This window comes from Phaseolus vulgaris, chromosome 10 (genome assembly GCF_051622355.1).
Source record: "Phaseolus vulgaris cultivar YP4 chromosome 10, ASM5162235v1, whole genome shotgun sequence".
Taxonomy (NCBI): domain Eukaryota; kingdom Viridiplantae; phylum Streptophyta; class Magnoliopsida; order Fabales; family Fabaceae; genus Phaseolus; species Phaseolus vulgaris.
Genome location: NC_143507.1, coordinates 42,104,790 through 42,128,507, shown reverse-complemented (window position 1 = coordinate 42,128,507; position 23,718 = coordinate 42,104,790). Strand labels below are relative to the sequence as shown.

At 33.4% G+C, this 23,718-nt stretch overlaps 4 protein-coding genes across 5 annotated transcripts; 3 read left to right on the top strand and 1 right to left on the bottom strand.

Moving 5' to 3' along the window:
- Positions 1–257: 257 nt before the first annotated feature.
- Positions 258–1,481, top strand: LOC137819502 (Dormancy/auxin associated family protein). 2 transcript variants are annotated; one of them, XM_068623377.2, is made up of 3 exons: positions 258–667; positions 814–888; positions 1,038–1,481. In XM_068623377.2, exons 1-3 carry the CDS (start codon positions 415–417, stop codon positions 1,040–1,042), a joined length of 333 nt encoding a protein of 110 aa, XP_068479478.1. In that variant the 5' UTR covers positions 258–414; the 3' UTR covers positions 1,043–1,481. The 2 variants fall into 2 exon arrangements, with proteins under 2 accessions (XP_068479478.1, XP_068479477.1); XM_068623376.2 differs by having other exon boundaries at positions 268–667; positions 814–907.
- A 169-nt stretch (positions 1,482–1,650) lies between these two features.
- On the bottom strand, positions 1,651–7,141 carry LOC137819007 (acyl carrier protein 4, chloroplastic). The gene is made up of 5 exons (XM_068622703.2): positions 7,076–7,141; positions 2,591–2,732; positions 2,245–2,358; positions 2,027–2,146; positions 1,651–1,907 (listed from the first exon to the last, which is right to left on the bottom strand). Exons 2-5 carry the CDS (start codon positions 2,690–2,692, stop codon positions 1,782–1,784), a joined length of 462 nt encoding a protein of 153 aa, XP_068478804.2. The 5' UTR covers positions 2,693–2,732; positions 7,076–7,141; the 3' UTR covers positions 1,651–1,781.
- ASIL2 (sequence-specific DNA binding transcription factor) lies at positions 7,127–9,130 on the top strand. Its single transcript, XM_068621628.2, has 2 exons — positions 7,127–7,428; positions 7,615–9,130. Exon 2 carries the CDS (start codon positions 7,633–7,635, stop codon positions 8,758–8,760), a length of 1,128 nt encoding a protein of 375 aa, XP_068477729.2. The 5' UTR covers positions 7,127–7,428; positions 7,615–7,632; the 3' UTR covers positions 8,761–9,130.
- Positions 9,131–15,730: 6,600 nt separating this feature from the next.
- Positions 15,731–23,390, top strand: LOC137812510 (GPI-anchored adhesin-like protein). Its single transcript, XM_068614524.2, has 11 exons — positions 15,731–16,228; positions 16,772–16,940; positions 17,093–17,275; positions 17,351–17,450; positions 17,556–17,586; positions 18,487–18,529; positions 18,617–18,769; positions 18,914–20,660; positions 20,794–22,102; positions 22,430–22,513; positions 22,864–23,390. The coding sequence occupies exons 2-11, from the start codon at positions 16,882–16,884 to the stop codon at positions 22,926–22,928; spliced, it is 3,774 nt and encodes a 1,257-aa protein (XP_068470625.2). The 5' UTR covers positions 15,731–16,228; positions 16,772–16,881; the 3' UTR covers positions 22,929–23,390.
- The last annotated feature ends 328 nt before the right edge of the window (positions 23,391–23,718 follow it).

The following is a 23,718-nucleotide window of genomic DNA, read 5'->3' as shown; positions in this document are numbered from 1 at the left end:
TTATATTTGAATTATACTCAACCTACAATTAAATAAATAATTATATTATAAAAAAAAATTAAAAATAAAAAACATAAAATGTGTACAAAATTAGGCAGAGCCAACATAGCAACGGGTATGTAAATAGATGGCTGAAAAGAAACCCTTATTAGCCGGAGCTAAGTCTCCATAATTAATCAATAATTAGTTAATTAGTTAATTAATTAAACCTGTTAACTCAACCTTCCATTTCTCGTTATAAGTAATCGCTCATTCTTGACAAAAATCAAACAAAAAAAAAAAGAAAAATTATAAAAAAAAAAGTTTGTTTCTGGTTTTTTTTTTCTCTCTGTCGTTTCGCTCCCTTCATCTTTGATCTCGTGTTGCAAACTCGCACATACTAATATTCGTGAGAAAAGAGAAGATATAGTGTATATGATGGGTTTTCTTCACAAGCTTTGGGACGAAACGTTGGCGGGTCCCGCACCGGAAACGGGTCTGGGCAAGCTCCGAAAGTTTAACACCTTCTCCGCCGGCACCGCCTTCCATCCAACGGTGCCGGAGGATGTTCCGATCAGCCGCAGCATCACCATTGTTCGGACTCACTCTGGTCTGGGAAGCACCTCAACCTCTGCTACTGCTTCTCCTTCTTCTTCTGCGCCTGTCACCCCTCGCTCCCCCTTGTCTCGTTCGTAACAACCTCTCTCTCTCTCTCTATAAAGCAAACAGAAATTGTCGGATTTTTTCGATTAAATCGACCAGTTATTAAGAATGTTACATTAATAAAACATTTACGAAGTTGTAGCATGAATTCAAGTTTTGTGACAATTGCAGAGGAGTCGCCCGGCGGTGATTTCAAGAAGTTCACGAGGAGGAAATTGTCAACAGTGGAGAGTGCTGCAAATAGAAGTCCGACAATTTACGATTGGTTCTCTGATTTTCAATTATTGTTCTCTTAATTTCTGCGACATTTTCTGCGACATTTAACGTGACATATGTGTCTCTCGTATTAACATGCCTATTTTCTCATTATGGTTGTTGTGTTTTGCACTCTGCAGGGTGATTCTGAGTTCTTTGGATCGCTACTGAGAGGGGAAAGGAGATGTTTTGCTTTTAATTAACTTGAATATCATCCCGCTGAGGCAGAGAGGGATTACGTTTTCTGTACATACAGCACCACTGATTCCAATTTCCGAAGGGAGCCATGTTATATTATGCATGGCACCTTTCTATATTGCACATATTATATAGTATAAAGTATATGAATATATGAGTACTTTCACCAACCAATAAAATGGCTCAGGTGATGCAGGGTCTACCCAGCAGATTGAGCCAATGCTTCATGGGATTCCGAGCATCAAAATGAGTACAAAACCAGCTTATGTATATATGGTTTTCTTTTTCCTTTGTAAATATCACTTCTGTACTCTGAAATCTCTCAGTGAACTCAATGAAGCTTGAAAATTGCTATTATATATAAATATATGTTTCTGCTTTTGTTACACCCCTGGTGCTTAGTGTTAAGGATTTAATTCTCATTTCATAAGAAAATTCAGCGACATATCTTCATACATGCACAATCCAAAGATTGAGTATGTATCAGCTTTTTACTCAAATAGATGATTAATTGTTACATGGCCTCAAGCAATTGATTGGTTCAATTCAAAAAGACTGAAACAGCAATTATTATTTGAGGAAATTAAGAGGTAAATGCGTAGATGACAATACATTAGACATTAAGCATTCTATATCAATTTCTGTCAAAATCTGAAAGGACAGTTATGGTTTGACCCCAGCTTCTTTTAGGTTGAAGCAGTCTTCACCTTCTCAATCAGATCAGCGGCATCTTGGACGGTAGAGATGTTCTCAGCTCCACCTTCTCCAATAGAAATGTCAAACTTCTCTTCCAAAGCCATCATGATTTCAACCTATTTAAATTTAGGCATATCAGAACATATGACAAACCACTTTATGCCTAGATTAATACTTATTTATCTTGTATCATATAAGATACAACTAAAAACAGTGCTAGAATTTGAGGCCTTACAGTGTCAAGAGAATCAGCACCCAACTCTGAAAATTTAGTTTGTGGAGTCACAGTGGTTTCATCAATAGAAAGTTGCTTCGCAATTGTGCATTGTACAATTTGCAGAGTTTCTTGTTGAGCCTTCAACCAGTAAATGCAACACATAAGAGAAGCCAACAAAACAAGAGACTTAGGAAATAAGTATTTAACTAGAGAAAGTGGGAGAAAGAAATTATTACAATGGAGCAAGAGATTGTACTATTAATGCCACCAGAGCATGCAAATGTCCATTTTGTTGCCTTTTTCAACTGGACTTTGTTTATATGTTTTAGCCCGCTAAATACAGAGCTTCCCTGCATAAGAAAACAAATGATGACAACAAAGAATCACTACAGACTACAAAATTCTCCCTCTGATCGAGTATTAGCACACTCAGGTTGAATATCAAGGACTTGAATTCTAGATTAGTGGTTAAGTTAGAACAATTTTAAGTTAGTTAATCCATGTGTTTGGTAGTTAAACCACTGATAACATGCAGTACAAGATACAAACTTATTTCAATGAAGAAAACAGTGTTTTTCTTACCATTGTGGACAGTTTCATCATTTGGTGAGTGGTTGTTGTTCTGACCCCATGATTGAAGGAGAGGGTAGCCAATGAAGTTGCAGTGGAGAGAATAGAAGCCATGACTTATTTGGGTAAGTGCTCAACTAGAAAAATATAACTCCTGAGAGGCAAGAACTTTATTGGCTATATTCTAATGCAGATTTTATATGGTTGATGCCATTGAGAATATATATGTAATGATTTAGCTCAAACAGCTAATAGGTTATGAGTTAGAATCGATGATTAAAATAAAACATTCTGAGGAGGAGCCATAAATTGGGCGGAGTGCACCAGAAAATGTGTCTTTTTTACAGATGGGTTATTGATTATTGAATAAGCCATTCCATGCTAAAAGACCAAAGACACTTCCTATAATTTTTGTCTGCTTTACAACTGATCAACACTATGTCAATGAGACAAGACAATCCTTACCTTTTTCGTTCTATTCTATTTTATTTTAGGTCTTTGTCTTCCCAAAGTCACAATAATCCAAATTAATGAGTCAAGTTTGATGAAGTTACTTAGGGGGATACAAATACTTTAACATTTTCTTTTCTTTAGAAATGCTAATAAATTATTCTTTGAATAAACATTTTATTGACTAAAGTTTATTGAAAATCTAAAATGCTAAAACATTTTTTTTTTAATTTAAGATATCAAAACCAACCTTTATGCAAATTAAATTTCCTTCAATCGATATGGTTGACATTTCGTTCAATAAAATTAATTTAATGTAAAAAATAGTTTTGAAATATAAAGAAAGATTCACTATAAGATAACCTACTATTATAATTTTCCAATAATTATAACTACTAACTATTAAACTAATAATATAACATATAATATTAATATAATATAAAGTGGTTGAATCTACATTTTCTTTTTTAATTGAAACTTTGGAACCTATGCTTACATCCTTATTTGTTATTACATAAAAAAAAAAAATCAATCAAATACGAGAAATTAGATCAAAACTTCTACACAAGAAATAATAAGATCACAAAATTAAATAATTGTAAATAATAATCTCTAAGACGTTATTCAACGTAATAAAGATAACTAGAAAAAAAAATTAAAAAAAATAAAATAATATATATATAAAAGGTTAAACTGTTTATGTTAATATTAAGAAAGGTTATCTATCTCAAATGTAATCTCTAACATAAAATACAGAAAAGAAGAGTAAAAGATATATCTTAATTGAACAAATTATCATTTTTTTTCAATTCACTAGAATATTATTTAGTTCACATTATTTTTCATGTCCAAACACACAAAAATTTCAAAATCTCAATATTCAATAAAATTCACTTAATTCATAACATTTTCATTCTCAATCTTGACTAAATAATGTATAAAATTAATTACAATGTTTATACAATATAATCTAAATTATGTAATTAATATGATAAAGCTCGTATTCAAAATTTATTTTATAAAAAATACAATCTCTCTTTAAACTATTTTTGTTTGTCTTACCTCTAGATTTTTGAATTAATAGTTCATCATTTTTAAGATCTGAGTCACACTTAACAAAGCTAGCTAAGTGAAGAATAAAAGTTGGCAATTGAATTTTTGTAAAAAGTGAGTTTTTGTTTGTCCATTGGGTTGTTTACATGTGTGTTTTGAACTACTAGTTTAGGGTTGTAATAGTACCTTTAGTTTAGGGTTTGTGAAACTATAACCGTTGGAATTTGTTGTAGTAGCTAGATTTCTAGATGAACGAAGATATTCTTATTAAGTATTCATGCATGTACCATCCTTAGTAATGAATATTCTCTTATGGATAGATTATAAATATTAAAAATTATTGTGATATTGTTGTTTTGATGAAAAAGGTTCAATCATAAAATTGACATTTGGTTAGAGTTATTCTTTAGTTCAGTTACTGGATTTGAAAAAGATTATTTAAATTTCAAGTTGAGGAGTTTGTGATATGTGATTATATTGAAATTCAATGTTAGGTTTTTAGTTGATGGAGTTTTTCTGTTGGTTAGAATTGAGCTTTGGACTCAAATGAAAGAATTGAAAATAATATGTCCTTTAAATGATGTCTTTTACATTATTGAATGATAATATGAGTGTGGAATGGTTAGATGCATTGAACTTATTGCGTTTGAATGAAGAACGTTTGTTAAATAAATCTGAACATTAGTCTTAGAATCATAGAAGTTTTATTTGGGAATTTTGAAATGGTTAAATTGATCATAGTAAAAAATAAATATAGTTATCTTTTGTTTGAGTTTTGAGATTAAATCATAATTAGATGGCACATGATGGAATTGTATTATGTATTTAAATGTATATTTATTGAATGTGAATGTAGTTTTGGGATTTGAATGATCAACTCAAATAATTAGTTGAAGTTAATTTTGAAAATTAGGTAGATTGATAAGTTTTTCATAAATTCGATCAAGCATTAATTATCTGTGGAGAAAACGTGAATATCAATGCGAATAAAGTTAAAAACACACAAATCGAAAACGAAATGCGAAGAAAATTGTAATTTACTAAATAAATATATATTTACTTAATTAATTAATTATAATTTATTTTTTTATACTTTTATTTTACATTTAAATTATTATTATTTTTATTTAAAATAAAATTAGAATTTAAATATAAAATATAATCAGAATTGTAAAAAAATAATTATTATAAAATAACATAATAAATGATATTATAAATATAAATAATAATCAAAATAAATATATTTTTTAATAATATAGAAATAAATTTATATAATAATTATATTAATTACAAAAAAGTAAAGATAAAAATAATAAAGTTATTTAATGTAAAAATAAATTTATATCAAATATTTATAATTATAAATAATTATAATTTATAAATAAATAAATCAAATTAATTTTTTTAACAATTTTTAAATATAAGGGTAAATTTGTAAACTTACGTTTTTATCAATTAAAAAAATAATAATTTCAATCACATCTATCACATTACTTACAAACTTTTCCTACACTTTCTATTCTATTTACCTTAATCCAAACACCATAACTTTTTTTTCACTCTTCCTTTTTCTCATTTTCACTATCTCTTCCAAACATAGCATTGCATTCACTCAACGATTTTGTTGTTGCTGAGTAATTCAATAATTAAGATTAGTATTTTTCATTGTAGTTTTGTAGTTATTGAATAGTTCAATTCTTTTTTAACTAGGACTAGTAATCTGCATGAAATTGTTGCTGTTATATTTACAATGATTTTAGAATCAATTAAAAAAACAATCTAAAACTCGAGTTATGATTGTTTAAGTGATAAAAAATCAAACAATCAATTTTAGTTGAAGTTGTTATTTTTAAACTTTTAAGCTAAATAAATTATTTTTTTTAACTTGAAGTCTTCATAAGATTTATATTTTATCATCTTAACTGGTTAATGAGATATATTTTAAGTATGATTGGATGAATAAAATTCGATATGTTTATTATCTTTAACAATTGTAATGCAATGATTATTTTGTGAATTATTTTTGAATTATTATGTTATATAATGAAGTAAGAAAGCATAATATATGATACGATGACTATTTTAAATATTATTAATTTAATTTATTTAATATATATATATATATATATATATATATATTTAATTTGTATTTATGTGACTTCAATTGTAATGAACCATATTATTGAATTTATGTATTAAATAACAGAACATACAATATAAAAAAAAACACTTCACCAATAATTTAACTCATATAAACATAAGATTATTAGATGATAAGAAGTTAAAGCCGAATTGTTACCCAACATAACATAAGATTATATATATATATATATATATATTAATAATAATAATAAGTATTTACGGAACTTTTACAGACAATTTATATTTGTAAATGTTACGTGTTTAAAAAAATAATAACTGCACAGATGTGTGTTTATTTTTATTATTTTTTTTCAATGAGAATAAATTTAGGAAGAACTTAAAACTTAATTAAATTTAAAAATAAATTAATTTTCTAACTTTATTATAAATGGTTTTTTTATTGTATAGATAGTTTCATCTACTGTAGATAATTATTTAAAATTAAAAAAAACTTAATTAAAATATAGAATAATAAGAATTTGTATACACTAGAAAAAGAAATTAAAAGAAAATTCCTTTATTAATGCTAATAGTCATAACACTAATACAAATGTTAAAAATACTATGACAAGTACAATCTTTGAAGTAGTTATAAATGTGTTAGAGCTGCAACACTGTGTGCATCAAACTGGGCTTATATATGTGTTTGAAGTTGATGAGGAATGAAATGGTGTTATGTTATGGAAGAAGAAGTTGTAAAGAATAAAAAAAGAGTGAGAGAAGATAATAAAATAAAGATGGATAAGATAAGTTTGATGGTTGAATGAGGTGGAAATGAATAAGAATGTTTGAAGGAGAAAGAAGATGACGTAAGGGCTATAAAGAAGAGAAAGAAAAGCAATAAGCACTTACCCTTGCGTGCGTCATCTTTGCTTCAATCAGCTACATTTCAATTCCCCAAATTCTCCTCCCTCCATCATTCTCCAATACTACAAAACTCGGTTTAATGAAGGAACAATTTATAGAAAGGAAAAGGGTAAAATGGGAATATCGGCGGAAGAGGGTTAGTGTTGTGTTTATCGTCAAACTCGTGAACCAGTGAGACCAGACAATAACAGAGAAGGTCCACCAACTGAGCCGGTGACGGAGTTTCGCGCACGTCCAATTCACTTCTGCCACGTCACCAACACTTCCTCTGCTCGCGCCCCACGTGGCGACGGTCACCGTCAACTCACTCCCTTCCGTCAAACCAAACCCCAAAAAAGGTTCCAAACCAATTTCACCCAAATTTTTCTTTTAAATAAATCGAAATAAAAACGAACAAGCCACGAAAAGGCGTCGATATATTCTCGCCGGCCAAAATTCAATTAAATTAAAATAAATAAAAACCCTAGCTACGATTTTTCTCTTTCTCTGTCTCTCTCTAACTTCGCTTTCTCTCTCTACGGTAGATCGGCGGCGAGGAGGAGATGGACGACGACGAAGAGATCCAGTCGCATCCGTCGCCGGCGAGCGGATCCCCGGTGTCGTCTCCGCGGGCCAACGGACGGATAACGGTGACGGTCGCGGCGCCGGCGCCGTCGAATAGTTTGGCATTAGCGCTTCCGATTCAGCAGCCGGCGAAGGGGAACGGTGGGGGAGGAGGCGGCGGCGGTGGAGGGAGGGAGGATTGCTGGAGCGAAGGCGCGACGGCGGTACTGATCGACGCGTGGGGAGAGAGGTATCTGGAACTGAGCAGAGGAAATCTGAAACAGAAGCACTGGAAGGAGGTGGCGGATATTGTGAGCGGCAGAGAGGATTACACGAAGGCGCCGAAGACGGATATTCAGTGCAAAAACCGGATCGACACCGTAAAGAAGAAGTACAAATCGGAGAAGGCGAAGATCGCCGCCGGCGCCACCAGCAAGTGGCCGTTCTTCGACCGATTGGACAAATTGATAGGGCCAAGCGCCAAGATCCCCGGCGCCGGCGGCTCCTCCGGGACCGCCGGCACCAGCGCTGCCGGAAACAGTATTTTACAGCCGCAGAAAGTGCCTTTGGGGATTCCGGTCGGCATTCGCGACGGCGTGAATCAGTACCACCGTCCTCAAAGGCCGGCGCAGCAGCAACAACAGCAGCCGGTTCCGTTGAAGAACCAGAAGATTCAGTTCCGGCGCCGCGATCCACCGTTGGAATCCGATTCGGACGAGCGTGGCGCGTCGTCGCCAGCCTCAAGCGACAGTTTTCCGCCGGAGAGTTTCGAGCGGAAGAGGCCGCGGGTGATGAGTTCGAACGCGGGGAAAGGAAGCGAAGGAAGACGGAAGGCGAAGGGCTGGGGAAGCGCGGTGAGGGAACTGACGCAGGCGATTCTGAAATTTGGCGAGGCGTATGAACATGCGGAGAGCTCGAAGCTGCAGCAGGTGGTGGAGATGGAGAAGCAGAGGATGAAGTTCGCGAAGGATTTGGAGTTGCAGAGGATGCAGTTTTTCATGAAGACCCAGTTGGAGATTTCGCAACTCAAGCTTGGGAGAAAAGGTGCTAATCCTAGCAACAATCACCATAGCACCAACATCAATAACAATAACAACAATCATAACAATAATAGTGACAGCGAGTGAATGAGAGAATGAGTGAGGGATAACTAGGTTAAGGTTAAGTTTAAGGTTAAGCTTAGAATTGAATTGCATTAGCCTGTGGTGTATGCCTTTAGTTTATATTATTATTTATCCCTTAACTGTTACAGTTAACTTAAGCGGGATTGCTTTGCTGCACCCTAAACAGAGCAGGAAAATTTGCAGGAGTATGTGCTGAGTACTGAATAATCTAATAATCTCTTTGCAGCAGATGTATCACTTCTCATAATCTGTAACACCTTCTGGGTTATATCAGTATCAGGGCATCATATCATCATTCATTATTCGTAGCTCTACTTCCATATTTTGTTTGTACATATTGGATATGCAATCTCATGGATACCAATTTACTGCATTTTCAATTTCCTGCAATATCTTCGACTTTATTACCTCAATTCCTGAGCTTTTTCTATTCTTCTCTGGAGCTGTTGTCTATTAGGTTCATCGTTCACCATCTGAAAAGACCGTTTCTTTAAAAAGTCCATCACAGACATTATCTGCCTTAACAAATGAGTGCAAAGCAGACATCTTTTACAATGGAATTGTGCACTTTGTAACAACATAAAGTTCAAATTACTAAGATACACTAAATAAATGAAGTCGTTAAAATGTGAGTTATAAAAACAATTTCTTTTGATGCTTTTTTATAAAAAGAAAGTGGAAAACTGTTATACAAGTACATTTTCTCGAGTTCTAAATCTATCAGTTCATTTCTCGCGTCTGGGGATTTCTTCAATTTATTTTGTTGTTGTTGAGACTGTGTAGCTCCTGATTGAAGTGATTTTGGCCTCAGACATCACCTTGAAATTCAACACAGCACTAAGTTGGGCTAATCTTGGAGATTTAATAACTATTATGAAGGTTTTAGTGACTAATTCTTGTGCGTTCACACTCTTGTATTGGTTTTATGTCTTTACTAAATTTCAACTTTGGATTCTTTGAATGCTGCCTCCAAAACCTAAACTAATTCTTACAACTTAACATGGACCTCTCTTACACACTGCTAATTTCAAAGTTTAGACTTTTGTCCACGCTGCCAATCATATCAGTATATTTAATCACAAGTCCTGATATCTACAGAAATGCTGAATGTTAGGTAGATCATTGCATTATTGAATATCTCTTCAATCAATTGATTAGAAATAAGTAAAAAAAATGATATCAAATAACTCGAGTTTAAATAATGATATCATGAAAGCTCATAGTTAAAGCATTGGATTCTGGTGCATTCATAAGATCACAAAACAAAAAAGAGAACATGTTTAGTGAAGTTTCAGTTGTTTTCCATTGCTATTGACAGACCAAAATGTAGTCACTTATTGCCACTTCCCTCGTATATTAAAAATAGACAGACACGTACTTCATAGTGTCTATATTTAAGATTCATTTAATCTCTGACAGCATTTCTGCATGCTGGTTTGTGATTACCTTGGTTGAGTGTGTAGTTTACATTTGAGTAGATAAAATCAAATAACTTGACTTCGTCAAGTACTTAGTTGTATAAAATCCTTCAAGTCTCCATCAATGATGGAAGTTTCAATACCTGTCTCCAAATAAAGTACATCTTCATAGCTATCAGCATATAAGGAACACAGATAACTTAAAAAGATCAAACTTAACTATTCAGTACTTTTATATTGTTCTTTGATGACTATTTAACCTTGAAAATTGGGGTCTATTTTAAGTTTCAACCTTTTTTGTACAACAGGTTACTAAAGTAAAACTGCATTTCTAATTGAGAAAAAGATTTAGTTGTCTCCCACCTCAAATTAAGAGAGGAATGTCTTCTTCTTGAACTATCAAGCTATGGGATTTTAGCACACAAGGGTCATGACCCTAGCTCTTTTAGATAAGGTAAGCATAGGCAAAGTCAGCAACATGCCACACTTGGAAGAGCTCTAGATAAAACTTGTTACTACCTCAACTCTACCAAGATAACATCTACCAAGATAACATCTACCAAGATAACATCTACCAAGATAACATCGTTAAAATAATAGTATGGTTAAAATCAAAATTATAGTAATTGAAGTATTGTAAACTTTAGATTTTTGGTGATTTGTTATGTTTTTGTCCTTAATTCGTGATTTGTCCTTAATTATTTGTTTGTATTCGAAAGGAGACCTATGAGAATTTAAAGAATTTTTGAGTAATTTGACAAAAAAAAAAGTGAAAAAAGTTAAATTATTTGGATTAAGGTATATATAATGAATTTGTAGAAAAAAATTATTAATTTTTGTAAGTGATATGATATGATGAATGTGAGTGAATTTTAAAAAATATAAGTTTACAAATTTATTATCGTTTTTAAAAATAAATAAAAAGAAAAGCAAAGAAATGGATTCATCCGATGCTACATAGGGACATTTATATATTATCGTGAAATCCTATGTGTATTTCGTCGTGTATTTCTCCACGTGAGAGAGGAAAAGTTTCTCCTTTGTGTATTTCTTTGCTTCCATTTTCTCACATACACCCTGATCCAAACGCAAGTAATCTGTACTCTTTCGTTGTTGCCGATAATAATATTTCACTTGATCTAAACACACAGTAAAAGATATATAGGAGAATTAAAGAAAATAAAATATATTTGATTTGTTTTTAAGAATCGACTTCTAAATGTAAAACTATTGTATTTAAATAAATATAATAATCAAGAACTATGAGATATTTTTACAATATCTTTTCCATTATCTAGTGAATATTTTAAATTTTAATATCAATTCTACTACTATAGCATTATTAGCATCGATAAACATACAAGAACAAAACTTATTTATTTTTAATACTAATAGTAATAAAGCAATATTATATTATTATGTCAAAAAGAAACCAAGATGATTACAACTTTAGGATCAGAGTAATTTTAGTTTTTTCTATCAAAATTAGGTTTTATTTTGATACATTGAAAAACAATATTAGAGATTAGATAACAGAAGAAGCAAACCTTTTCTAATACTTGCGTGATGGATACAATTCACACAACTTTTTTTGTATTTAACGTGATTATGTATACCCTCTAATACTTAGTAGAATAAGATTAATATAATTTACAAAGTTTTTTAGCATTTAATATAATTATGTATTGAATTCAAAAATACTGATTTAAACTAAAATAGTCTCACATTTAGATATAACAATACTTGAATATTATCTATATTAGTAAGATAAAATGTATATAACACCTTAAATCTTATATTTTGTTCTCTAATGGACTAATTATATCTTCATTAGTTTCTAAAATTTAGAATGGTTTCAGTTTTACTCCCTCAATTTTTTTTAAAATAATCCCAAGCATTAAATTTGAAAATTTAAAACAAGTTTTAAAAGGTGTAGAGTTCACTTTTAGAGTTTAAGTTTTAAATTTTAGGGTTTAAAATTGTGTTTTAGTATTTTGAACTTAATTTTTAGAAACAATTTTTTTTTTAACTTTGAGAGAGTAACAAAATCTTTTCTAATTTTGAAGAATCAAATAAAAACATAATTAAACATGATCTAATTCTAATGAGAAACACATTACAAATCAATATTAAATATATTAGGAACAACAAGGTTACTTTTTATGTGCATTGTCCCAAAACAATCACAAACATTTTGTGAAATATAATATAGAGTTAGAGAAGTATATTTTAAGCTTAACTTAATTTCGTAGAACTGGTTTATGACGTGGGATCTCCAACACATTCCCTCGCGTTGAGAGTGACATCTCATACGTGAGATAACATATTATGGGTGGTCCGATAACGGTCCGATAGCGGGTGACCTGATAAGCCCAACAAACACTTCCTAGAATAAGCTCGAAAATTACTCTGATACCATATTAAGAAGTAGATTTTAAACTTAACTCAACCTCATAAAATCGATTTATGAGGTGAGATTTTGCACCCACTTATATACAATGAAATGCTCTAATTTCTTGTTGATGTAATATCTCCAACAATTAGATGAACACATTGTGAATTTTGTAGATGAAAGTTTATTTTGAATAATTTTTCAACAATAAAATGGCATATATTATTTGAATTGGGGAACCAAGTTATGATGAGATTCTCAAAGTGTAGATTATAATGTCCTTGACTCTGAATTCTGAAACAATGGCTATGGTATGAACATTTCTAAGAGTAGATGAAAGAGGAGAGATTTTTAATTTGAAAATGAACATGGCTCCAAAAATGCTATTGGTCATGCATGCATGTATGGCACCTACTATTCAAATGATGGGTGTAGAATATAGTATGTATAGTGAGATTTGTTTGAGAGATAAGTAAGTAATATATTTTCCAAAAATGTGATGAGTTTGGTCCCACATCGCTAGAGTTTGTGGGAATCATTGTAAGTGGTTCCTATTGGTGGAAGAGACTCCATGAGTATCACACCCTTCTTTTCCTATCACTCTAATTTTATATATTGATTTAAAAAACAATTAATATAAAAAGTACTTTGAATATTAACAAAATCATTATATATTTGTAACATTATTTATATTTATATTATAGATTAAAATTATGTTTTTGTATTAATAGATAAAAGGATTAAATATTATATTTTCATATGTTACAAAATCATCTAGTTTGATTTTCATATTGTACTACAAGTTAGTTTATGTTAAAGAAACTTGTGACAGAAAACTATAAATTGAAAAAATGATTAAAATTATAAGAGAATTGTAAGTTTTAAAACTATTTCATTTTGAAAAATACACCTCTGACAAAAGGGAGGTGGATTTATTTTTTATTAACTCAAATTTTAATATAAAAAAGTAACTTTACTTTTTATTTTAGTTATTAGTCAACTTCTCTTACTATATTTGAAGTATATTGAATTTATCACCATCATTTTTATTAATTTTTTATTTAGTAAAGAAAATAAAGAAAAATAAATGAAAAGAAAGATTATTTAGGTAAAAAATAGTGAAAAATTATTTATTATTTTTTATATTTTGATATTATTATAATAAAAAAAAAGCATGCACTTATAACTAATTATAAATATCTTGCTATTAATCATGTTTGTAAAATATTTTTTTTTTCATATAAAGGGTATTGATAGTTATTTCTTTTTTCTACCATAGCAAAAGATTAACTTATCATCAAGTTTATTTAACATGGATAATGAAAATGACATTTTATTTGATGTGTTTTCGTTTTTTTTAATTTAATACAAAACCTTTTCTATTTGATTTTTACTAAATTAATTAAAAATTTGACGTAGGCACATCACATTTTAGTCTGTTTATAGTTTAAATGCTTTATTTCAGTTATATGTCGATAAGAAATGATGTGACGTTAAATTTAATGATACTTTGTTATATTTGGTGACAATTAATTCTTTTTCTATATTTATCTCTTGAAATTATTTAGTACAAATCTTTATCAGTATGAAAACGATTTTTATTGACTAAAAGTGGCTAGAAATTGATATAATTCATTATTTTTTATTTTTTTTTGTATTTGGTGACAAAAATTAAGATGAAACTAGTTGCCTTGTGATTGGGGCACAAATTCGTTAGCAAACCAAATCAATAAGACAAAATGACATGCCACTTATTCTCCAAACCCTAATTTTGGTTTTCAATTTTCATTTTTTCTTTATATGATAAGTATTACTTAAGAAATCTCCTTTTCCAAATTCAATCTTCAAATACAAGTAATTTTACTTAGGATAATTTTTTTATTTTTTATTTTTATTTTTACCTTATATAACACACATCATTTCGAAATTATACAAAAATTCTCACAATAATGCAAAACACTTCCACCATAATTTTAAACCAATAAATGATTACGTCATGTTTAATGTTCCAACCGTTATTTACTTACACGATTCATTACCATGATTATTAGTAATAGTTTTGAATTATTTCATAATTTACGTGAAAAATGTGAAAAGAGTTAACAAAATTCAAAATATGCAAGCTCACCAATAGTGGGTTCCAACAGAATTTATAATAAGTAATTAATAATAATAATAATATTTTTTTCATTTTTCTTTTCAACCACTTTTTTAGGCTCTCAAAATACGACTTTGATTTATTTATTACGATTTTTTTTATTATTATTTACAGGCTGGTTTGGTTATGTTATTTGACCGATGAATGAATCACTAATTGGTTTTTTTTTTTTTTTAATTTAAGTGTAAGCGCAAAATAAAATTTTATGTATTTTATTGCAAAGTATTTAAATTTAAATAGTAAAACTCTATTTTAACATTGAAGTGTAAAATTAAATATTCGAAATATATGGTTGGACTAGACGACGACGTTAGATGGAAAATAAAATAGTAGTAAATTTTGAAAACGACAAAATCATATCAAATAGTTAGGAAAAACACGATTACACATATTAGAAAAAGACCCTACGGATTATTTTACACTTCAACAAATATTATATTTTAATAAAAAAAATAAAATAATAAAGTTTCACCAAACTTAATTTACTTCACTAACAAACATTTAATCTGAATTTAAATATAACTTGTACAATGATTATTATTATTATTATGTAAAGACTTTGAAGCAATAGAATACAACAGTGTAAACTGGTGTTGACCAGGACTTAGTGAAGTTACAGAAATGTCCCTTGTGTCCAATACATAGATTCGTCTATTTCGAATACCCCAATCATAGAGTACAATAAAGTATTAAAGGGTGAAAATGAAACAATTCATGCCACGAAATTTGAATCAGTTTATTATTGTGTTTATATTATGAGTTAGTAAATGACAAAAACATGGGAAATGCAACCTGGTTAATGTTTCTTGCCCAATGATTCGGTTTTTTAATTTTTAAATTTTGATTTTTGGTTACAATCTGGTTTTAAAAGTTAACCACCATTATTAGTTGAAGAAGAAAAAAACTGGTAAAGTCTTAGGGAGTAAAAGTTTCAGTCACGTTGGGGTCTGGCACTGTCAATCATCACCGTTATTCACCGCAGCACACTGTTTTTTTTTTTTTTTTGTTTGGATTGAATCCTTGTTATCTGCTAATTAATTGCGTTTTTTCAAAATGCAAATGTGACAACGTTTTTTGTTTTTTGTTTGTGTCTGAACGTTGTCATTCTCTGTTTCTACTGAGAGAGAGGGACGGTGTGTGTGGAGAGAGAAAGTAGAGGGGTTTTGAAATGAAGGATGAGTAAAGCAAAAACCATCTTTTTCATTGTGGGGTTTTCGTAAAACTTCAATTTAAAAGAAAAGAAGAAAGAAAATGAGAGAAGAGAAAGAAAAAGAAAGAGGCTCATTTCCTCCACAGTGAGACACAAAAAGGGAAGAACAAGAAGAAGAGAGAAAGAAGAACATAAAAGACAAAGGAGCCAAATGCTGGTACCCTTTTGAACTCTAAATTGGAGGATCGGGTCACGCAATCGAAGATCTCGAACCTTCATATCTGCACTTCACATTCAATTCTACGCCCCTTCCACATTTCACTCCAAATTTTCAATGCAATAAAGTGATTAGGGTTTGTTCATTTTCTTTTTCCTATTTTGCAGCATGGGTGTTTGTTTGTGTGTAACCTTGATAATGCTTCGCTTGACTCTCTGTTCTTTATTTGATTATTGTGTTCTTTTAGTATGTTTTTGGGTTTAGCTTGGTTGGTATTGGATTTTGGGTTTATTTGGTATCTATGCAGCTTTAGTCAAGTTCGGTCTTTTGCTGAATCAGATCTATTTCTGATAGTTTCTGTGGCAAATTTGGGTTTCTGTTTTGCTGCAAAAGCTTGAACTTTTGGGTCACGGGTTGGGATCTATGGCGTGGAATGGTTCTGTTGAGGGTTGCAACAAGTGGGATTTACCTTAAGTGCATCTGGGTTGTTACTTGATTTTGTTCAATTTCGGACTTGATAGAAAATGTAGATTTGTAATGTAATGCAAATAGGAAAATGACTCACTGAACGCACTTGTTCGTCTGACGCGGAATTTTGCAATAGTGTTCTTTTCCTTTTTCTTTTTTAACCATGCTTCTGCAGAATCTACATTCTTAATTTTGGATTTCTTTTGTGTAGTGTTGTTGATTATGGTTGGTGCCAAATGGAAACGATGGTTGAGATTGCATTTGCTTGCGTGAAATGATCCGAAGAGTGATAGAGAGTAGCATCACCTTCAATATAGGAAAATGAAGTCTGATACGCTTCTTGATTATGCGTTATTCCAATTGTCTCCAAGGCGTTCAAGGTACGGGCAACTTTTTCCTTGGGATTTTCTGGTTTCTGAGATGTGCTTCTCTGTTTTTTTATTAGAGTTTGTAACAATGTTTTTGTGGTGTACACACCAAAACAAAGAGTTCGTAATCGTGTTTCCTTGTTTTTCTTTCTTTCATCGGGCAGATGTGAGTTGCTGGTTTCGAGTGATGGGAACACTGAGAAACTAGCATCAGGATTGTTGAAGCCATTCTTGACCAATTTAAAGGTTGCAGAAGAGCAGGTTGCTCTAGCTGCCTCATCAATCAAGCTAGAAATTGATAGACATAAGAATGCCGAGGCGTGGTTTACAAAAGGAACATTTGAGAGGTAACACTACTCTTTGATTGTATGCACTGAGCATTTTGGTTTACCTTTTGATTTGATTGGTTTTGGTGCTTACAGGTTTGTGCGGTTTGTTAGCACACCAGAGGTTTTGGAAATGGTCAATACCTATGATGCAGAAATGTCCCAATTAGAAGCAGCAAGAAGAATATATTCTCAGGTAACAACAGAGTTATGATCAAAGAGAGAAGAATGGTGCAAACAACTGAACTAAGCAATCACTTTTTTTCTTTCTTTTGTTGATATTTGGAATGTCTTATTTCAGGGGGCAGGGGATCAGCGTTCAGATCCACAAGGTATGTTTTCTTTGTTAATAGACACATAACCAAATAACAACTCTCTTTGCAATTAGACCTATAACCCAGGACAATTTGAAACTTCTTTTTGATCGTGTTACTGCTCATCAGTAACCACTCTGATGAATTTCTCTTTTCAATATTTACTACTCTTAACTCTTAAGACATTTATGTTGCATTTCCCTACTGCATATCTTGTAGTCATGGAGAAAAAAATTGTGTTTCTTCTTCTGTTGTACAAAATCGATTGAAAATTGTTGTACAGTTATGACTTTTAGTTATATTGGCTGGCATCATGCTGTCCAAATATGGAAGCTTGATTATTGTCAAAGTTCATTACTTAATCTCACATCTCATATTTTACTGTTAAAAGTAATGGAGCTGACGTATTCTACACTTTACTTAGTGTTTACCATTAAATGAAATTATTATTATAACGGAATCTTGAGGCTATATTTATGAACTGGCTACTGATTTTAGATATTTGCGCACTTCTAAAATGTTTTCTTGTCTGTAATAGTCTGCTAATTATTGCCCAATTCGGTGATAGCCTATAATATATGTGATGTTGATGTAGGTTGTTCTAAATGTGAGAGTAGATAGAAAAAATGAAATTAAATGTAGCCAGAGAGGAAAGATAAAAAAAAGTCAATAAACCATTCTCAGTTCTTAATTGCCACATGCTCCCCCATAAATGCCCCAACAGAGTTGCTTTATCTTCCTTGTTGAGAGAGCATGTCAAAATGGGTTGAGGTTTCAACAATAGAACTAGAAATGAAGAATGAAACAGTGTTGTTTTTCTTTGAATTTGTGCATAAATAAAGTATTATTTTTGATGGTTTTTTGAAAGAAAATAAAAAGCAGTGTTTTGTTGAATGAATGATGTGGTGAATTTGGCAGGTGGGAATGGAGCAGGAGCAATAACAGTGGCAGATGCTACAACGTAAGATTTGATCTACCTAGACTGCGTTTTGCATGTTCCTTTTAGAGATGCAATTGATTGATTTGTTGGTACAATTTACTTGCACAGGAAGGAACTGCTAAGAGCAATTGATGTACGACTGAGTGCAGTTAGGCAGGACCTAACCACAGCATGTGCTCGTGCATCAGCCTCTGGTTTCAATCCCCACACCATCTCTCATCTCAAACATTTCTCTCATCGTTTCGGTGCTCATAGATTGAAGTAACTCATTTTCTTAAATAATAAATACCATTAACTATTTTTCATTTTCATTTTCATGTATGGTAAAATATTGAATAAATAACGATGTTATTAATGTAATGTTGTTGTTTAATTAATTATAATGTTTTTTTTTTTGCGGTGCAGTGAAGCATGTACTAAGTACATGTCACTGTACGAAAGAAGACCGGACCTTATCAGTCACTGGCCAGGTGGCGATGACAGGGAACTCCGATCATCAGTTAGTTCTGACATGTCCATCGACAACGATGATGGGCCCAACCAACCTCAGGCCCAGGCCCAAGCCCAAGCCCATGATCAACTATCCGACCCACCAAAGCCCAAGCCTTCTGCTAACTTGGCCTCGCTGCGACGAAGCAATACTAGCGTGAACTCGAGGGACGACAACAACGACACCCCTACCAAAGAGGAGACGGAGTCGCCGGCGTCGGCCACCTCGGCGTCGACGGCTCCGGCGGGTCGGAGGCTTAGCGTGCAGGACCGGATCAACCTGTTCGAGAATAAGCAGAAGGAGAATTCCTCCGGGAAGCCGCCGGAACTCCGGCGGCTCTCCTCTGATGTGCTGCGGCGGTGGAGCGTCGCGAGCGACATGAGCATCGACGTGAGCGGGGAGAAGAAGGAATCGGATAGCCCCTTGTCGTCCTCTGTTTCGCAGACGAAGTCCCTTGTTTCTGAAGAGAAGGATCGAAACGACAACATATCGGAGAAATTTGGGAAGACTGATCAAGGGTCTTATCAGGAGACAGGGAAAGTTTCCGTTTTTGACGAGGACATGAACGAGGGGTTTAAGGATCAGGTGGGTGGTGATGGTGGTGTTCCTGAGGCCGCAGTATTGAAGAAGGGTTCATCTGAGGTTGTTGGTGGTGGTCCTATGTTGTCTTCTGGGGATGATGATGTGAAGGTTTATGGTGGGCTGAAAAATCATGTGGTTGCACCGTCACTTATTAGGGGTCCCCGAAGTCATTCTCGATCCTTATCAGCACAGTTTGAAGGTGGCAATGGACTCAAATTGAGGGATGTTTCTGTTCGTGCTGATCAATCTTCACAGATTGAGGTTGAGGACTCTTCTTCATTCCCTAACAAGGATAAGGATTCCCAAATCCCAAAAATGAAGTACCAGAAATCTCTACCTGGTAGAAGTGAACAACAGTTGAGCATGATACAAGGTAAAAGGGATGAAACTAACAAAAGTACTCATGAACTTAGCAAAATGAAACAAGTTTTGGAGACTCGGGACAATGCACGTCCAACCTCAACCCCACCTTTAGAGCAGCAACATCAGAGGATGAGGCAAGCTAAAGGAAATCAAGGGCTGCATGATGAGCTGAAAATGAAGGCTGATGAACTTGAAAAGCTTTTTGCTGAGCATAAACTGAGGGTTCCTGGGGACCAGTCTGGTTCTGCGAGGAGAGTTGAGCCGGCTGATGCACATATAGAACAGTCACAGTATAGGAAAGCTGGAGTAGGGGAGTCCACTCCTCAATTGCCTTCCAGAAGCAACGTGATTGAAGTGGCTGGGAGTTCAAGCAGTCTGGCAAGCTTTGATGCTAAGTCGGTTGCAAAGACAGTGGACAGTCACAATTCTGGTGATGCTTTGAGGCAAAGTTTTTCTGATCTTAACTTGAGTGAAGATTCTAGAGGAAAGTTTTATGAGAAGTACATGAAGAAGAGGAATGCCAAGCTTCGAGAAGATTGGAGTACGAACAGAGCTGAGAAGGAAGCTAGGATGAAGGCCATGCAGGATAGCCTTGAGATGAGTAGAGCTGAAATGAAGGCCAAGTTTTCGGGCTCTAACAACAGACAAGATTTAGCATCAGGTGCTCATCGTGCCGAGAAACTTAGATATTTCAAATCAAATATTAAGAGGGAGCAGGTATTCATTGGCTTTTTTATGATTTTTGTGATGACTGTAGAATTTTAATTTTTCGAATGCAAAGTTTGTTTTTAAATTAAAAACATCAAATTCCATTTTCAGTTCTGATTTATATACCCCTTTTTTTGGACAGCATCCGATAGATTCCCTTCAGAATGAAGATGATGAAGATGTTTCTGAATTCTCAGAAGAGAAAACTTATGGTGCTTCAAGGCAAAGTAGGAAATTTTTTCCTAGACATACATCTTCAGGTACCCCTCGAACTACGGCTGTGTCGGTCTCACGCTCATCTGGAAGGCGAAGAGACAATCCACTTGCTCAGTCTGTTCCAAACTTTTCTGATTTAAGAAAAGAAAATACAAAGCCTTCTTCTGGAGTCAGTAAAACAACCCGCACTCAGGTGAGGTCTTATTCCCGTAGCAAAAGCACCACCGAGGAGATGCAAGGAGTCAAGGAAGAGAAGTCGAGGCAAGCTCAGTCTTTAAGGAAAAGTTCTGCTAATCCTGCAGAGTTTAAGGATTTGTCCGCTTTGAACCCAGATGGGATTGTTTTGTCTCCATTGAAATTTGATATGGACGAGACTGATCTAGGTCCTTATGATCAATCACCTAGATCTTTCCTTAAAAAGGGTAATAACATAGGTTCTGGTTCTGTTGGCAATGCTATCCGGATGAAAGCTTCAATGGCATCTGATACTCAAAAAAATAAAGAATTTGATGACCTTGAATTTGATGAGGATGATTCTTTGCAGATGGCCACAGAGGAACAGGATGACATTGAAACTATGGTTATCAAAGATATTGCTTATAATAATAACGGAAAGGTTAGTCTGAGCCAGGAATCCGGAAAGTCTGGTAATTCTGGATCTGAAATTGGTGATTCTACTAGGTCTTTCGCCCAGGTTGACCCTATTTCAGGAGGTGAAATGGCTTCTGGGTTTCCATCCACATTCAACGGTGTAAGATCTGTGCAGGATTCTCCTGTTGAAAGTCCCGTGTCATGGAATTCTCGCGTGCCTCATCCTTTTTCATACCCGCATGAGTCATCTGACATTGATGCTTCCGTAGATTCTCCAATTGGAAGCCCTGCATCTTGGAATTCTCATTCTCTTAACCAGGGTGACAATGATGCTGCCAGAATGAGGAAAAAATGGGGAAGTGCTCAAAAACCATTTCTTGTTGCTAATTCATCCCAAAATCAACCCCGCAAGGATGTCACTAAAGGTTTTAAGCGGTTGCTAAAGTTTGGGAGGAAAACTCGTGGATCCGAGAGTTTGGCTGATTGGATCTCTGCTACAACATCTGAAGGAGATGATGACACTGAAGATGGCCGAGATCTGGCCAATCGGTCATCAGAAGACCTGAGGAAGTCAAGAATGGGATTCTCTCATGGTCATCCTTCTGATGACAGCTTCAATGAAAATGAGCTGTTCAATGAACAGGGTAACCTATTTTTTTCTCAGATTTCTTGTTATTGATCAACACGCTTGGTTATTGCTTAAAATCTAGATATTTAAGCAGAAATATTTTTATTTTATCATTTGATCTTGCCAATATCTTGTGCTATCCTGCTATCAGGAAATGGATCCTTTAATTTATTCATTGATGTCTTTCCACTGTTGGTTGCACATTTAAACAAATTGTACCTATCCTTAGATATTGATGTGTGTGGAGGGACAAGGAAAATTTCAATTAATGTCTTTATTTTTTAACTTTCGGTTTTTAATAGACTCAACTTCTAATTGATTATTTTTTTCTTAATTCCTGCAGTCCAATCCTTGCAAAGCTCTATTCCTGCACCTCCTGCTCATTTTAAACTAAGGGATGATCACATGTCTGGAAGTTCATTAAAAGGTGATGCCTGGGTAACATTATAGGTCAATTTTTCATCCATTTTTGGTGTAGTTTCACGTGTCTGGCTGATGAATTAGTTCTGTAAGTTGTCAGGAGTTCTCAAAATGTGTCCTCTTTGCATTTCATTGATTTTGGTAGTTCATTCTTAGATTAGGGCCAATCTCTTTGGAATTGTTTTGCTAAGAATGTAATCCTCGACTCACCGGAATGCTATTGTTAATAAAGACTTGGGATTCACATATGCTGTGGATTTCTTTTCATTGATTTCAAGAATGATAACAGTTGATTTTCTACAGATTTAATATCTTTTATACGATGCCATAGTTACATGTTAACTTCAATTTGTGCAGCTCCCAAATCATTTTTTTCACTATCAACTTTCCGAAGCAAGGGTAGTGACTCGAAACCCAGATGATATTTCACTGATTGAGCCTGGCAAGTAATTCGGATGATCTTCAATGGTAGGGGTGTAAAGCACAATATTAAATATGATACAGAAAAAGAGAGGTAGGCTCGATACAATGATCTATATGAAAGAAAGATATATGTGATTGGGGTTATGTATATTTTCTTGGACTCATGAGGTTTTCCCCTATGATTTAGTTAGTCATGGTTGTGTTGATATATGCTGCATACTGTAGTCAATGAAAAGTCGCCTATTGGTGCAGTGTCATTGTAATTTTGGCAGTAGTGGCATTCTTTTGCTCGTTTATTTTGATTTACTTGTGTGATGTATATCAGAGTTGAACTCCTGTTAGAATGAATCAGTACAGTCAGAGTTAAGAAGAGTAATGTGATTGCGGAGCAAAATAGTAGCTTTCAAAAGATTATTTCCCTCCCCCCATGAAAAGAACGAATAAGAATGATTGGTTACTTATCCTTTGCCACTTTATTGTTTTTAGCTGTATGAACTTTCAGCTATTAATGCTCATTTTCATGACAGCTACACGTTACTTAATGTAAATCATCACACAGTAAATAAACATGGCCATCGATCTTTCTTACCTTGTGATTCTGCATCCATTACTTATTGCTTTGGGCCTTGTGAACATCGAACCGTTCCATAGCAGTAATGAATGAGAACGCTTATTGTATTCCATTTATTATATTGATTTTTGGCTACTTAGAATCAGTTTCTTTCTTTCTCTTCCGACCTTTTTGCACCATGCCTCCGGTTGAGAAGTTTGTTTAATTTCTTTAAAAGC

What these genes read in the sequence shown, in the direction of transcription:
- LOC137819502 (XM_068623376.2), top strand. Translation starts at nt 415, where the DNA reads ATGATGGGTTTTCTTCACAAGCTTTGGGACGAAACGTTGGCGGGTCCC. An exon ending in CCCTCGCTCCCCCTTGTCTC is followed by an intron (nt 668 to 813) that starts GTTCGTAACAAC and finishes TGACAATTGCAG; the next exon opens with AGGAGTCGCCCGGCGGTGAT. An exon ending in AGTCCGACAATTTACGATTG is followed by an intron (nt 908 to 1,037) that starts GTTCTCTGATTT and finishes TGCACTCTGCAG; the next exon opens with GGTGATTCTGAGTTCTTTGG.
- LOC137819007 (XM_068622703.2), bottom strand. Translation starts at nt 2,692, where the DNA reads ATGGCTTCTATTCTCTCCACTGCAACTTCATTGGCTACCCTCTCCTTC. An exon ending in GTACAATCTCTTGCTCCATT is followed by an intron (nt 2,147 to 2,244) that starts GTAATAATTTCT and finishes TACTGGTTGAAG; the next exon opens with GCTCAACAAGAAACTCTGCA. An exon ending in GTGCTGATTCTCTTGACACT is followed by an intron (nt 1,908 to 2,026) that starts GTAAGGCCTCAA and finishes AAATTTAAATAG; the next exon opens with GTTGAAATCATGATGGCTTT.
- ASIL2 (XM_068621628.2), top strand. Translation starts at nt 7,633, where the DNA reads ATGGACGACGACGAAGAGATCCAGTCGCATCCGTCGCCGGCGAGCGGA.
- LOC137812510 (XM_068614524.2), top strand. Translation starts at nt 16,882, where the DNA reads ATGAAGTCTGATACGCTTCTTGATTATGCGTTATTCCAATTGTCTCCA. An exon ending in CAAGAAGAATATATTCTCAG is followed by an intron (nt 17,451 to 17,555) that starts GTAACAACAGAG and finishes GTCTTATTTCAG; the next exon opens with GGGGCAGGGGATCAGCGTTC. An exon ending in TTCGGTGCTCATAGATTGAA is followed by an intron (nt 18,770 to 18,913) that starts GTAACTCATTTT and finishes TTTGCGGTGCAG; the next exon opens with TGAAGCATGTACTAAGTACA.